Genomic DNA, 13,926 nt, shown 5'->3' with positions numbered 1-13,926 from the left:
TGGTTTTGTGTTTAGTTTTTCTCTGATAAATAGGCTGCTATTGCAATCAACTTAGGTACATGACATAAAAGAGCTTGCTTCTGTAGAGTCTGGATGGGGGACCTTTAAAATACTTTGGCTTAACCAGCGGAACTAGGACGAATGGCTAGAGTTTAGATAGACAGAATCATGAGCAGAGGACATGCGTGTATCTAAGTGCAGGCTTAGAACTGTAGTACAACTTAGGTTTTGCCTGCTTGTCCTTGGAAGTTTAACTTCTAATATAAGATTGGATTTAGCAAAAGTTGATGCTTACTTACCTCGTTTCCCACTTTCATGTAAACAAAATATGCCAAACCTTTTATTGCCTCTAAGACTGTGTTTTTCCCTTTTTTATTAAAATTGCCACATGTAAATTTGGCACAGACCGTTCTGGTCTGCTTAGTGATAGGAGTGTGTTAAAAAACATTCAGAATTCAGAGAACACATCAGAAGCAGGCAGGAGAGGGTTTTTTTCCCTGGCAGTTCCTTTGTCTTTCTAATTCCTTCACCTTAACAAATTAGGTAGGTTGCAGTTGTTGTATAGATAAGAATGGGTAGAGATATCTTACTATTTTTATAATGCAAGATAAAACCCATACCCATGCTTTTACTACAGGTTTTCATAGGATCCCTACCTCTTTTATTTCTGTGTTATTTTTCTGAGCAGGTTTCTCTTATTTGCATGACGCTTGAAATTCCAAAAGTTAAAAGTAGATTTAGACCAGTATTTTCCTACAGATCCTGAGAACCTTTTCGTTTGAAATGGGATTTTTAATATTGCACGTGTTCCTAGTTCTAAAATATCAATGTTTTGTTTGAAAGTACATTTTGAATAGGCAGAATTCTTTTAAATTGAAAAGATACTGGAACAGACAACCCTATGGTACTGCATGTATTTTGAGAAGTCACATAGTTGTGTTGTACAGATACTTGTAAATCTTTCTTAAATGGGTGTCATCAACAGTACTGAAAAAGGAAGGGGCTTCCTTCAGGGAATAGAGCTGTTGGGGCATTATATCGATGGTCCATCAAAGCCCTGAGTTGTCTGAACACTTACCTAAATTTTCACACTTAAGCTTGAGGCTTCTCTCTTGCATGTAAGGATGGGCTTGTGTGCCTAAAACTTCTCTGTCTTTTTCAGCTATCTCAGGTGATCCCATAAAGATATCTGCCTGCTCCTAATAAATTTTGCAATACTTTAACTGTTTTAGCCTCTTCAAAGACCTTGTGAAACCTCTCTGCTTCCTTCCTTTCCTTCCTGTTCTTTCCTTAAGAAAAAAAGGCTGAGGTGAGGATAGTGCAGGCAGTGACCCATACTAAATTTTCCATGCAACTTGCTACCTCCTGAGGTTTTTTTCCAGTTGAGATCGCTGGGACAACATAAACTTTCTCTGTTGTCTTCTCTGAAAGAACGAACTAAGGTCACTCACATTGTAACAGAAGGCTTAATAATCTAAAATTTCTTGGGGTTCAGCCTTGCCAAATTATTCTTCAAGGGATATTTACATGCTCTGGGTGTTTTTTTGGTTATAGTGAGCACTGTAAAACAGACGTGCAGTCATTCAGTACTGGAGGGAGTTGCATGTTTTACAGGAAACCCTACACTCACACGGGATTAGGCCACCTGCTTTGCAAGGACTGAGGTCTCCCCAGGCTCTTCCATGCAAGCAAAATGCAGAGTGCCAGTAAGACATGTGCAAAGTCCTGTGTGATGAATGCATCCCTTTGGTGTCTTCTCCTGTGAGTGATAAAACTAAGGGATGGGAGGAAGTTCCCTTAGTTAGTAGAGCAGATCTGCTGACAGTGCAGAATATGCCAGTATATAATCTCTGACACCATCTGTTAAGATATATAGACAAATGTGCTGGAGCAGGAAGGGCTTTCCCCAGTTTTGGATTTGGGGTTCTTGTGATGGAGCTTCTACTCACTTCCATTGTGAGATGGTTCTGTGCTTATCCTTTCTGTTGTTCCCAGGAGTCTGGCTTTGACATAGTGCTTGTGATTTGAGGGTTTCCTTTTAATAACCTTTTAGAATATGCTAAACCTTTCCGCTACCTTAACCTTCATGTCATCATTTACTGTCTTTCCCTCTGCTTCACTTGAGTTGTTGCTATGCTCTGGCACATTTGGTGTTAAAATCCCACTTTGCTTCCTGGTGTTCTGGTGTGATCCAGTTGTACTGGTGAAGCACCTCTCCTGTTGTAGTTATTCTAGTTATTTTACTAACTTGTGCCAATGCATATAGGTTTCCACTGCAAGGGAAAAGAAGAGCAAGGGAACAGTTAATAATAATTCAAGCCAACAACTAAAATGTAATATTTTATTTATTTTCAATTAATAAAAATATATTCCTGCATGTATACAAGTATAGCTGTTCTAGATGCTCTAGGAACAGCTGAAAGATACCATGTGTAGTCATTGGTTTATATCAAGCTGGTTTAAAAATGCTATGCAATTTTCTGCTGTGTTTCACCTTCCAGCCTCTTCTTTTGGGAACAGAATAAACAGTTAAAAGAACGAGGGCCAACACAGACTGCATCCTAAGCCCAGAGAAAACCCCTGATTCCACAGCCATCAGAACACACTGTGGACACAGGAGCTAGGAGATCATGTTGCAGGTTCACAACTTATATTTTAAAACATGGATAACAGTCAGATGGGAAATTCTTCAAGGGGAAACCTCAGTCTGGCCTACTGGGAATGTTCTGGCAGAGCTCCTTCTGTAACACCCTTGCCATGCACTCAGAGCCCAGTAATGTTCTGTATAATTACAGAGTGAATCACTGCATCCCATTTAGCCTAGAAGTAATGAAGACCCTCAGCTAACACAGAGAGGAAAAGCCCTTTAGAAGAAGGGCTGTAAAGCAGTTCCAAGAAACAACTCTATCAGACTGAAATAATTCAGGATAATACATATGTATGTAAACAAATGTGTTGAATGTGTGTATTTGAAGCTAATTTTAGTCAGGTGTGTTCTCCTGCTCTAGTTATTAGAATTTAAGGTCCATGAAAAACAAGTTGTGCTTCTGTTTTCCTTAGCAGGCACAGAATGGATTAAATTTCCAATTCAAGTAAAACCAAATTACTCCTGTGAGCAAGTAGCCTTTCTTGGGCTACTGTTAGGGGCACAGACAAGCAGACATGGCTTTTGACATAAATATTAGTTTTGAACACTTATAGATACTATAGAGATACTATAGCAGACAGAAATTGATTTGAGTTGGAGGGAGTGAAAGGCAGAGTTAACCTTGATATGAGATATGTGTATGAAATAGGATACAGGTCCCCAGTGCTTCATTAGGCTGGATCCACTTCTCAATTTCAATACTGAGTGTAAGCAAATAAATCCTTCTGAACTTGTGGAGTGTATCCCCTTTTGCACCCTGCAAAAGTTATGCTACTGCTTTAGTGATGTTCATTATGGACTCACTGTCAGTGCCAAACTAGAGATTTACTTTGCATTTTCTGGAGGTGGAACAAGTTGCCTTAACTCACCAGTATTCAAGAGTGTGGTGACTGGTACTTCCTCAATTGTCTTTATCCATATTATCACATGCACATGTGAAACTTGTTATCATAGCATCTTGTTTTCTGGCTTTGAACCACTATCAAAAGTAAGTTATCATTACACTCACATAAAAAGGACATGTGGGCTTTCTTGGAAGTGTAGGACAACTCAGATCTCAAAGACACCATTTTTCCCACAAAGCATGTCCTTCATTGTGCCTGTGTCAAAAATATTTGTACAAAGTGGGCATACCCTATTCTTTTTTTGGCATTTTCTGCAGTTGACTGATAATTAATTAGGGGTATCTCCTTTTTCTGCCCCTTGGTTGCAATTCTACTTGTCAGAGGCTTGTAAAATTAAGTGGCCTGAGTAAATTATCAGGTAAGAATTTTTTTCCCCATAGATATACACTTTGCCATCACAGATCTGGGAATTATGAAGATGCTTTTGGCAGTCTTCACAAGGAGGCTAAGTGGGCATAGCACATAAACTGCATTCTCTTTCCTGGAGTTAGTGTTTCCAAAATAGACCTGTGACAGCAATAGACAATTAATGGTGCATTAAGAGAACATTCACCTGTGGCACTGCAAATTCTTTGACTTCCTGCCCTGCATCCCCTCTTCTGGGGTCTCTCATCTAAGCATGTTAGCAAACTTTATTTTGTAATAACAAACTTGGAAAGGAGGAATTTTTATTTATTTATCTTTTCAATTTGTAGAGTTACTTAGGGTAAATAAATTCTAAAAAGAAATGTCTAGCTTTGTAGACACTTTTTTGTATCCTTCCTAGTATTCAGCTTGATGCCTTCAGTCCTGCCTTGTTTCTCTGGGCAATCTGATACTCTGAAATGTTCTGTACAGCTCAGCAGAAAAAGGAATTTGCTTTGTCTAAGTCATTTAATAGCTTTTAAATCCCAATGGATTACAAATTTCCAGGGTACTATATGCTGGCTGTATCTTGATCTCCAGGACTTGAACATGCTTTGAATTGTTTCTCAATAACTATGAATAGAATTGTTAGTTAAAGCCAAAGCAGCGAGAACAAGTGGTATCACAATAAGAGTAGAGGGATGAGGGCTAAATTAAATGTGGATTGAGGAAACTGTTAAAATTTGCAATTTAAGTTGTGCAGTAGCCTTCGTGCAGTCACTAATGAATTGCATCACTGAAACATAGTTAACACTTCCCCAAGTATCATTTGTATAACCGTGTTTAGTCCTAGGAAAAGGAAGCTAGTTTGGAAGGCACCAGGCTATGGGGCTGCATGCTGCAAAGTACTGCAGTGGCATTTGCATGAGGCACAGGACAACTGTTGGAAGGGGACAGATAGCACCATGGCATGGCCTGGGGCACTGATAAAACAGAAAACTCTGAGCAACTGGAGTTTAAATAAAAGATGTAACTCTGTTATTCTAGATATAGAGGATAATTGAAACTATCTAGGTACAGATAATCTAAATAAAGTCTCCAATCACATTAGAGTGCTTCAGCAGAACTTGTTATTTCATGAATGGAGGCCCCTGTGGTAGTCCAAGTTTATCCTTCAGAATGCTACAAATGTCATACAACTGGAAAGAATCTTAAATAACCTACAAATACAAAAAAGCAGATAATAAAAACACTGTCTGTCATCAAACTATGTATTGAAAGCAGCTTGACTCAGCAGTAGCAGCATCTTTTCCTTGTATATATCACAGGGACATTGGCTGCTTAGTGTCTGCAAAATGAATGAGATGAGAAAACCATTTGCTTGAATGTCTCAAGCAAATTCAGTGCCATAAAAACATAAATTTTCAAGAGAAACTATTTAAATTATTTGACAACTTTGTGATCTTTGGATAAAACTTACATTTTGTGTTTATAAGTGCAGCAACAAGTAAGTTAATTTATATATATATATATATATATATATATATATATATATATATATATTTATATGAGCTAAGAAGTGCCAGGATCCATTTCTTCTTAAGAAAACTTCTTAAGAAACTGAGGAGTAGCCTTCTTCACAGTAGGCATCAGATTTGTATTTTAAGACTTCTCAACTGGTGAAAACTTAATTAAATGAAAAATGAGGAAAACTCATTTACTTGAGTGGTACAAGGTGACCATTTACCATAAATATTTAAAAGAAGAGATGGAAATGGCTGAGGTTTTTTTCCAACTTCATCTCTGAGTTTAGTATGGTGTGCTTGGAACAGTTCTATAAACTGCAATAGCATCTGCAAATAAGCACATGTCCATCACTTAAGCTTAATTAATGAAAGGCTCATTTATTTACAGGTTCAGATTTCTAATATTTATTGCCAAATTGCCATCCAAGGTTCTTGTGCATTTACCCTTGAGTGCTTTCAGCTTTTTTTCCTGTTTTGGCATAGTATTATTCCTTCCAAGATGCTTGTAATAATTTTTAGTGTTTGCAAATGACTTAATGTGGTGCTAAGCCTTTTTAGATACATACTACCAGAACAAGACACTGCTTGAGGCAGACAAATTATTCTTATAAACTAGATCCTAACCTTATGGTGATCCAAACCAAATGCCATCCTAACACTCCATCATGTCATGCCCTGAGGGTGGAGGTGCCTAGAGTCTGTGCTGTGAGGATAGGCATGGTCTGGTTTCATGAACTCAGAAAAGCTAGTTACCTTAAAAGGAGAAACATTTTACCTTCCTGAATGACTGCTTTTCAAGCTAAGATCCCTCGAATACATCTAAAATAGATGCATTTGCAGATATGCTTCAGCGTATCCCCATCTGCACACAGAAGTTAGGTCTCTACCTGCAATTCATCCTCTGCAGGTCAGCAGGACTCCTGCCTAGAAACACTTTCAGTATTTTCTTCTCTCTGCTCCTTTTTCTGGCTGCCTCGAATCAGGGATTTCACTGCACAGGTCTGCCATATCCATAGCACTTCTTGCTTCCTTTCAATTCCATAGGAGAAGATGATAAAACTAAAATTTAGGAAGCTGCTCCTTGTCAGTGTAGGAGCACTGAGAAAAGAGCCCAGTAAGGTGCCCATCAATTCTTGACATAAACTGAGTCAAACTAAACAGTAGTCAAAATGTTATTCTTTAACAAAAAGTTGCTTTTTTGAAGATTAGACCATTTGGGAAAATTCAGTCCATGTTTTCTTAAGGTATCAAATCTGTCTAGAATTTACAGAATTCAGTTCCAGGGAAGATTTTTGTCTTAATCTACTGGCCTTCATTATTCTGTTTCTGAGAGATCAGAAATGAAATAGTCTAAAGAAACAGGCAAGAAGAAAGAAGGCCAAAGGGAATTTCTTATTTACAAATGGGATATATTGTTTTTTTTAAACTATTTGAATTAAATGTTTTTAATTTGGAAATTTGGAAATTTGATCTAGTAAAAGAAGGAGAATTCCAAATATCTGACAATTTCAAGTAGCTGAAGTCTAACTTACTTTGTTCAGTAACAATGGGTTTTTTTTATAACTAAACACCTGCTAAAATACCTAGTAAATACAATCTTGCTTTATATATCTTAACAGATGCTGAAAAGCAAGGACAATTTGTCAGAAGGCTGAGGGAAGTAATGAATATTTAAAACCAGACCAATTTAACTGCTATGTTTTATAATAGCCCATGTTTTGACTTCATTCATACGGAAGGTAACATGTATATGACCTCTGCAATGGAATTAGTTCTGCTTTTCACCTCTGCAAGTAAAAGCAGACTTGGTTATTCTCTATGGACAGGAAAATATTCATGGTTGCTTTTGTGATAATTTTTTCCCCGCAAACCTAAGGATATGCATTTGTGTCCAAGTTTTGCCTTTATGTGTAGAATTCTTGTCTGGAGATGCATTTGCAAGCAGAATCTAGCACAAAATTGCTTCACTTCAAGAAATTCTTTTCATCTTCATGAGCATCTGGGATAAGAATTTTGTACTTGTCAACATGTATAGAATAAATGGGAGCTGGACATCCAAATCTCAGATGCAGTGTTTACTCAGATGGCTGAGCAGTTGTTTGGAAAACGCCCTTGATGTTGTTGATAATTTCTTTTTTTAAATGCTATTACAGACATTTACAGCCTGGTGCAATTCCCACCTCAGGAAAGCAGGCACACAGATTGAGAACATCGAGGAGGACTTCAGAAATGGCCTCAAACTGATGCTCCTCTTGGAAGTTATCTCAGGTTAGCTAAAATAAAATTTTCTAGGTATTTACAGCACAGTAACTGAAACATTCTTAAAGGAAAAAAAATTGTTAATGATTCAAAACAGTGAACACAAATTCAAAGTAGACTGAAAACTGAGAGATGAAACACACTGTAAAGCAAAAAGGAGGGGAAAAGAAGCTCTGCTTTTTCCTTGTCTCCAAAATTTTCTGGTTTGTGCTAGTGTTCCAGGATATCACAGTGTATCAGGGCATCACTGACATCACAGTGTTGTTGGGTAAACCAAAAAACATCAAGGACCTTGTCTTAGGCCCTAACAATTAAAACATCTTTACACTGAGGTTACAAATTCATTTTGTTCTGCTTTTAGCATAAATGTTTTGCTTTGCTTTTAATGACCTTATTGGATGGACCAACACTTTCAAAAGCGAGTGCCTAAAGTGAACCTACATCAATATTTAGTCACAAATAAAAGGTCTCATTTTTCAAAAGAGTGGAACATCCAAAAACTTCTTTTGCTAACTGTTGTAAACTCACTGTGTCACTTTTGTTATGCATTATTCAGAGGGCAGTCTCGAGGTAAGATCAGAATGCCCCTTAATGGGAAGGGAATAGCTCAAGCCATTCCTACAAACATACAAGACAGTTTAGATTTTTGCTGGAGATTTCAGTGTGGTAAGAAATTCTTCAAATGATCATTCCTCATGAAATGGAGAATCTTTGTAGAAAAGACTGTTCTTTGTGATCATTTGAAAAGATAAGTTTGTTCAAACACATCAGCCCCATGCTCTGAAATGAGCTGCTCTGGTGTGCTGGATGAGGCTGTTAAAAGCCATTCTTCTTGGTCAGGTGTACAAGGATACTGTGGCTGATCAGCTGGATAGAATCCAGCCTCTCTTTACAGTCGGGCAGATAAGGATGATGAGCTCTGAGAACATTCTGCCTTCTTAATATTCAGCTATTGTAACAGACAGTAGCAATGAACCACAAGTGGAGTAGCAGGAAGTACACATATCTTCCAGATGTTTAGGACAAACAAAAATGTTACTCTGGTTTTACTTCTATATCAGAAAGATCAAAGTCAGATGCTTCAACATTTGAATTTTCTTTACAGGATTTTGTTCAGACCCCTTTGGCATTCTTTCAGAAAAATACCAATTAAAATAATTGCTAACATTTAGGTAGCATTAGGCCACATCCACTCTTGATTTCTAATCACTTGTATGTCTGTAGCAAGGTGTATGTAACAATAAACACATTAAATTTGTTCTTCTGCAGGGGAAAGGCTACCAAAACCAGACAGAGGGAAGATGCGCTTCCATAAGATTGCTAATGTCAACAAAGCTCTGGATTATATCGCCAGCAAAGGAGTGAAACTTGTGTCAATTGGCGCAGAAGGTATGTGACAGAGCTTCAGTCCCCTTTACTGAGGTCACATTACAGAGCAGTCTGATGGAGACCCTTGGCCACGTTATTTGCATTGTTCTCTCCTTATGGGTGCCTCAAAAATCCCTTAATGTTGATTGCTGGACTGTATCTGTGAAAGGACAAGAGGTGGAAATTTCTGGACACCTGGAGAAGGATAGGGGTATAAATAAGCACTAAGCTTAGTCTATCTCCAAGGTTAAATTGAATTGCCTGTTTCAGTGGGTGTTCAGATAATGATTTTTTTTCTTACAGAACATTGTGTTTTTCCTACACAATATTAAAAATAAGGAGCTCCTTTAGAAACCGAGTTGGATTCTAAGGTGTGCTTCATACAGTCTGGCATCTTTAGGAGATATTATTCAGACAAGACAAAGGCTGACATCACTATGGAATGGCTGGAACCTATTCCTATTTTATTATGAGATTTTCTGCAGCTGTGTTTCTAAAATTCAGATGTAGATTTAAGGGAGTGATCAAAAGAAACTGTGGTAGCTGGGGAGAGTTGCTAAGTACAAACATGTGGTTGTCTAGCTACATTCTGATAGATGTAAGCTGAGCTAAAGAAGGCAGGGTCTCACTGCAAGTGAACCTATGCCTCCCTAGGAGATTCAATTAATTGTTTAAAAACGACAAAGGTATGTTTAGAACTTGTTGCTCCTTAAAGATATTTGCATAATGGTTTGCATAGCCATTATCATACCAACAATGATGTGGCTAGCATGATATCCAACTATTTTTGATTCCATAGCCTCAATGATGTGCTTCTTTTTCCCTACTCTAACGTGTCCTTAGAGCAAAATTTTGGCTGTAACCTTACTATGATGGTAATAAGCACTCCTACATTCCACTGCCATTTTTAGGCCTTTTTAGATTGATTTATGATCCTCTTCTTCCTGTTTCCAGATTTCTACAGGCTTATATGTATCCTTATTCTGGCTTCCAAGCCTTGATCCCAGGGAGCTTACTGTAATTGTGGGTGGAACAGGAGATTCTGTGGAGATAATGGAGATTTGGTTTTACTATAGTTTGGCCTAGTCCACTTGGTTCCTCAAATATTGTTCACCAAATGTGTTCAGTTTCTAGATCTAGAACTCAAAATTCCCAAGACATGTGCTCCATGGGCAAAGCGTTTGTTTGAACTCACTCTTTATTTATTTGAGACTGAATTGGGTGGATCACCTGAGTCCAAATACATAGCATGTTATGGGTCTTTAGGCACATAACAGAGACTTTTTTGGGGAATATATCGTCAGTGGGGAGAAATGGGTAATTCCCACAGGCACTTCAGATTTCGTACGAGCTCTACTGCATTTCAGAGGTGCCTGGCTCCCTCCATCAGTTGTGCAGGCTGCTGGGGCACCTGGGCCCTTTGCTCAATTAAATGAAGTGAGATGGAAAAATATTCTGCTACCTTAAACCTCTGCAGTTAAGGTTCTTCTGAGAGTGACATGGCATTGAATGGACAGCAGAGGGTACTGAAGAGACAATTTATATGTGGGAATGAAAATTAAGAATACAGATGCCTGTTGGTGAAGAAATGTTGAAGAAATTACAAAGCATGGAGTGAATGAAAGGTAGTTCCTGACGTGTTGTGCAGGAGATTCTGAGGCTTCCTAACCAAAAACACAGTGTAGCAAAAGGAGTATCTTGAGGGACAGAGTGGTCATTCTCTCTGATCCCAGTTTGCACAAGGCTGGAGTATTTAAACCAAGATACATCAGCTCATATCTGCTCCTGAAAGGAGCAAGCCAGCCCTCTCACCCCCACCTCCCTTATTTTACCCCATTTATTGCTGGTCACTACTGGCAGGGCACTCAGGCTGGGGAACACCACTCGAGCACTTTCTGTAGCACCTGAAGGCAAAGCATCTGGAATAGCCTGATTAACTGAAAACATTTAAACTAACCCTGCTGTTCCCCGTGGCAGCAGCTGGTATGGGTTCAGATGCTCTGTGATTTAGGTGCTCAGTGATAATTCCCTTTGGGAAGGTGTCACGAAAAAAGGGCAGTAATATCTTCCATCTTTTCAGACACTTGCTGCAAGTTGACTGTCCATGCATCCAGTATTTATTCTTGCATGTAGCAGCAGGCCATACCTAGTAAGCCAAGAGATGAAGGTGATAGTTTTAGCTATTATTCCCTGTTTCTGGAATTCTCAATCTGTAAAATTGATGTATTAAAAGCAAAAATGAATTAATTATCATTTAAAAAAAATTAAATTCTTGGATGGAAGCATGGGAGAAAAATTCACAGCTCCTGTCATAGCTTAGGTGCAGAGAGGAACCTGTCATTGTAAGCCATTACACTATGTTGAGTATGGCCTGATGCCCACATCAGATTACATCCATGTGGGCAGGAGCAGATAGATTCATGTGCCTTCCCCTCCCACTCTAAACAGGCTGAGCACAAAGCCAGCTCTGGCACAGATGTGCTTAGTGCCCTGTTAAGTTTACTGCATCCCCTCTTCTAAATTTGTTATCTAAGGCACAGGGTGGTGCTGATGCAGCAGTGCAGTATTGCATCTGACTGGGTATGGTTTCACAGTGTGGGACCTTTGGCACCAGTGTGTGTTTACAGAGTCTCCGTGCCCCCTGGAACTGCATTCTTGCTCCCACACTTCACAGCCCTGCCCTCTCACTGGGGCTGACAACTGTTGCTGTAGCTCTGCTGGAGACTGGATCAGCAATCTGATCTGTTTTTAAAACACGCTCCACTTTTGTTTTCTTTTGTTGCATTTTTCAGTGTTGTTGACTGGGCAGTCATTATAGTAGGTTGGAGTGAATGCCAGCAAGGAGGCAGAGCACAGTCTCCTTAAGTTTGTTTTGTTATCAAAGCCCACAGCCCCTTAACTCTGCCCCTGTGTGTGAGCACGGGGCGTGTGGGCTTGCCTGCACCCATCTGTTTGGGCATTCTCTGAGTTACATGGATGCTTAGAATACTTTTTAATTTCCAAAGCATATAAGTTTTGTATCTAAATCTGCAGAGGATCATGTTCCATTATCTGACATACTGAATGGTGAACAGCACGTAGGCCCAAGGGGAACAACTGACATTTAAAATGGGGGCTCAAAATGGTGATTCCTGTGGGACATCAGTACAAAAATAAAATTAGTATTTTTAAGGGTCCAGGGATATTCTTTAAAGTCATCATTATTGTTCTGAGCCTGACTTCTCTGGGCTGTCTGTGGAGTGGAGAGAGCTGATCACTTTTAATTGTGACGCTGAGCAGGAGACAAATTTACCTACTCTGATCTGTCTTGTTGAAGAATCTCTCCACTGGTCATGAAATGAGACTAGAGAGTCAAGAAGCTAAAAGAAAAAAACCGTGAAAGTAGTCCTTATGAGCCATTCACAGTCCAGGACTTAGACATTTTCCCTTAAGTTTTAAAAAAGTGCAGTAACTCCATTTGCAAGGTACTTGCATCTTGAATGAAATCAACTAGATATCGAGAACCACAAAGGACAAGTATCCTGTTAATTGGAAACACTTCTGTATTGCTTTTCTGGGTAGTGGGGAAAATGTTAAAGACCAAATGATCTGTGAATCTGCTACAAGAAGGTTAGAATTTAAAAAAAAAACAAACAAAAAAAAAAAAAAAAAACAAACAAAAAAAAAACAAAAAAAAAAAAACCAAAGCAGAATTTAAAAAATGGGACTAAAACCTTTGAGGACTTGCTTTGCTTAACTTTTTCCCTAGACAGTTTTTATTGTTTCCCCTTCATTTTCTCTTCTCTCCTTTTCTGCCCTCATCCCCAGAAAGCTGTAGCTTTGTGTATGTGAGGGGTAGGAGCTGTATTCCTGCCAGAGCAAACAGGCAGTGTGAAAAAATTAATGAAGTCTTCTATTGACCTGTAGAGGAAAATTATAGGAATGAATCAATACCTTTTTGTCACTGATACTTTTCAATATTTTAGCAACTTTGTTTTTCTTCCTTGTCCTTTATAGGAGTCTTTTTTGTTGTTGTTGTTTTATGCTAGCAGTAGATAATGAGAAACCAAAGCTGGCAAATCACTTGAAAATCCTCCTGAGGCACAACACAGAAATTTCCCTCTCTTGCTCTTTCATTCTGTATGTGTGTACATATGGATATGTAAATCAAAACAACGATGTAGTGATTATGCAAATCTATGAATTGATTGCCTGGCAATCAGGAATACCTCCTGAGTATTTAAATACATTTATTTTATGTTTGAAGAAATTTGTCTTTACTGTATGTACATATCAGACGTCTGATCAAAATAGTGAAGTTCTTGACCCAGGAGGAGGGAAGAAAGAGAAAAACTACATGCTCTCATTTCCATTTGGTCTTTTTTTGTCTGTAAGGGTTTCGTTTTGAGATTTGAGGTCTTTCAGGGCCAATAATGTAGGATGCATGGAAGGTAGGAAGAGTGGTATAAGAAATCTGGAAAATTAGTGCAGGATCCAAAGGGGAAAGCGGAAAATTAGCCATATATATAAACTTGAATTATCACGCTAACAAAATAAGTATAGGATCGTGATGGGTTACATATTTCCTATCACATTTGTTAATTCCATAGGTTCAAATGACAGCTTGTGTCATGTCCTACTGCAATTTAACATGTGTCTCAAGTCTCAGAGACAGCAGCTGCTTTGTTCTGTGAAAGTTGCCCCTGGATTCAGGCAATTTTAAGTAGCAGAGTGACTGTATTTTCTGCTGGCACTTCTGTTGGCATTTGATGTTAAATTGAGGAAATTCCTCCTGCTGCAAGTTCTTCCTGCTGTTTGCCCAGAACACCAGTGGGCCCCCAGGCAGACACAGCTGCTCCACTTTTTGAGAAAGGCTGGAGGTGACTTTTAAGTAGGG

At 38.7% G+C, this 13,926-nt stretch overlaps 1 protein-coding gene across 8 annotated transcripts in view; it reads left to right on the top strand.

Moving 5' to 3' along the window:
* ACTN2 (actinin alpha 2) overlaps nucleotides 1-13,926 on the top strand; it is a 68,241-nt gene that overhangs the window by 15,764 nt on the left and 38,551 nt on the right. For all 8 annotated transcript variants that reach the window (XM_048297558.1, XM_048297563.1, XM_048297561.1 and 5 more), the window contains exons 2-3: nucleotides 7,577-7,691; nucleotides 8,952-9,071. In XM_048297558.1, coding sequence (XP_048153515.1) covers nucleotides 7,577-7,691; nucleotides 8,952-9,071 — 235 coding nt within the window. The remainder of the gene's footprint in view (nucleotides 1-7,576; nucleotides 7,692-8,951; nucleotides 9,072-13,926) is intronic.

Source organism: Corvus hawaiiensis, chromosome 3 (assembly GCF_020740725.1).
Source record: "Corvus hawaiiensis isolate bCorHaw1 chromosome 3, bCorHaw1.pri.cur, whole genome shotgun sequence".
NCBI lineage: Eukaryota > Metazoa > Chordata > Aves > Passeriformes > Corvidae > Corvus > Corvus hawaiiensis.
The sequence above is the reverse complement of the archived record's forward strand: the minus strand, read 5'-3'. Positions and strand labels throughout refer to the sequence as shown.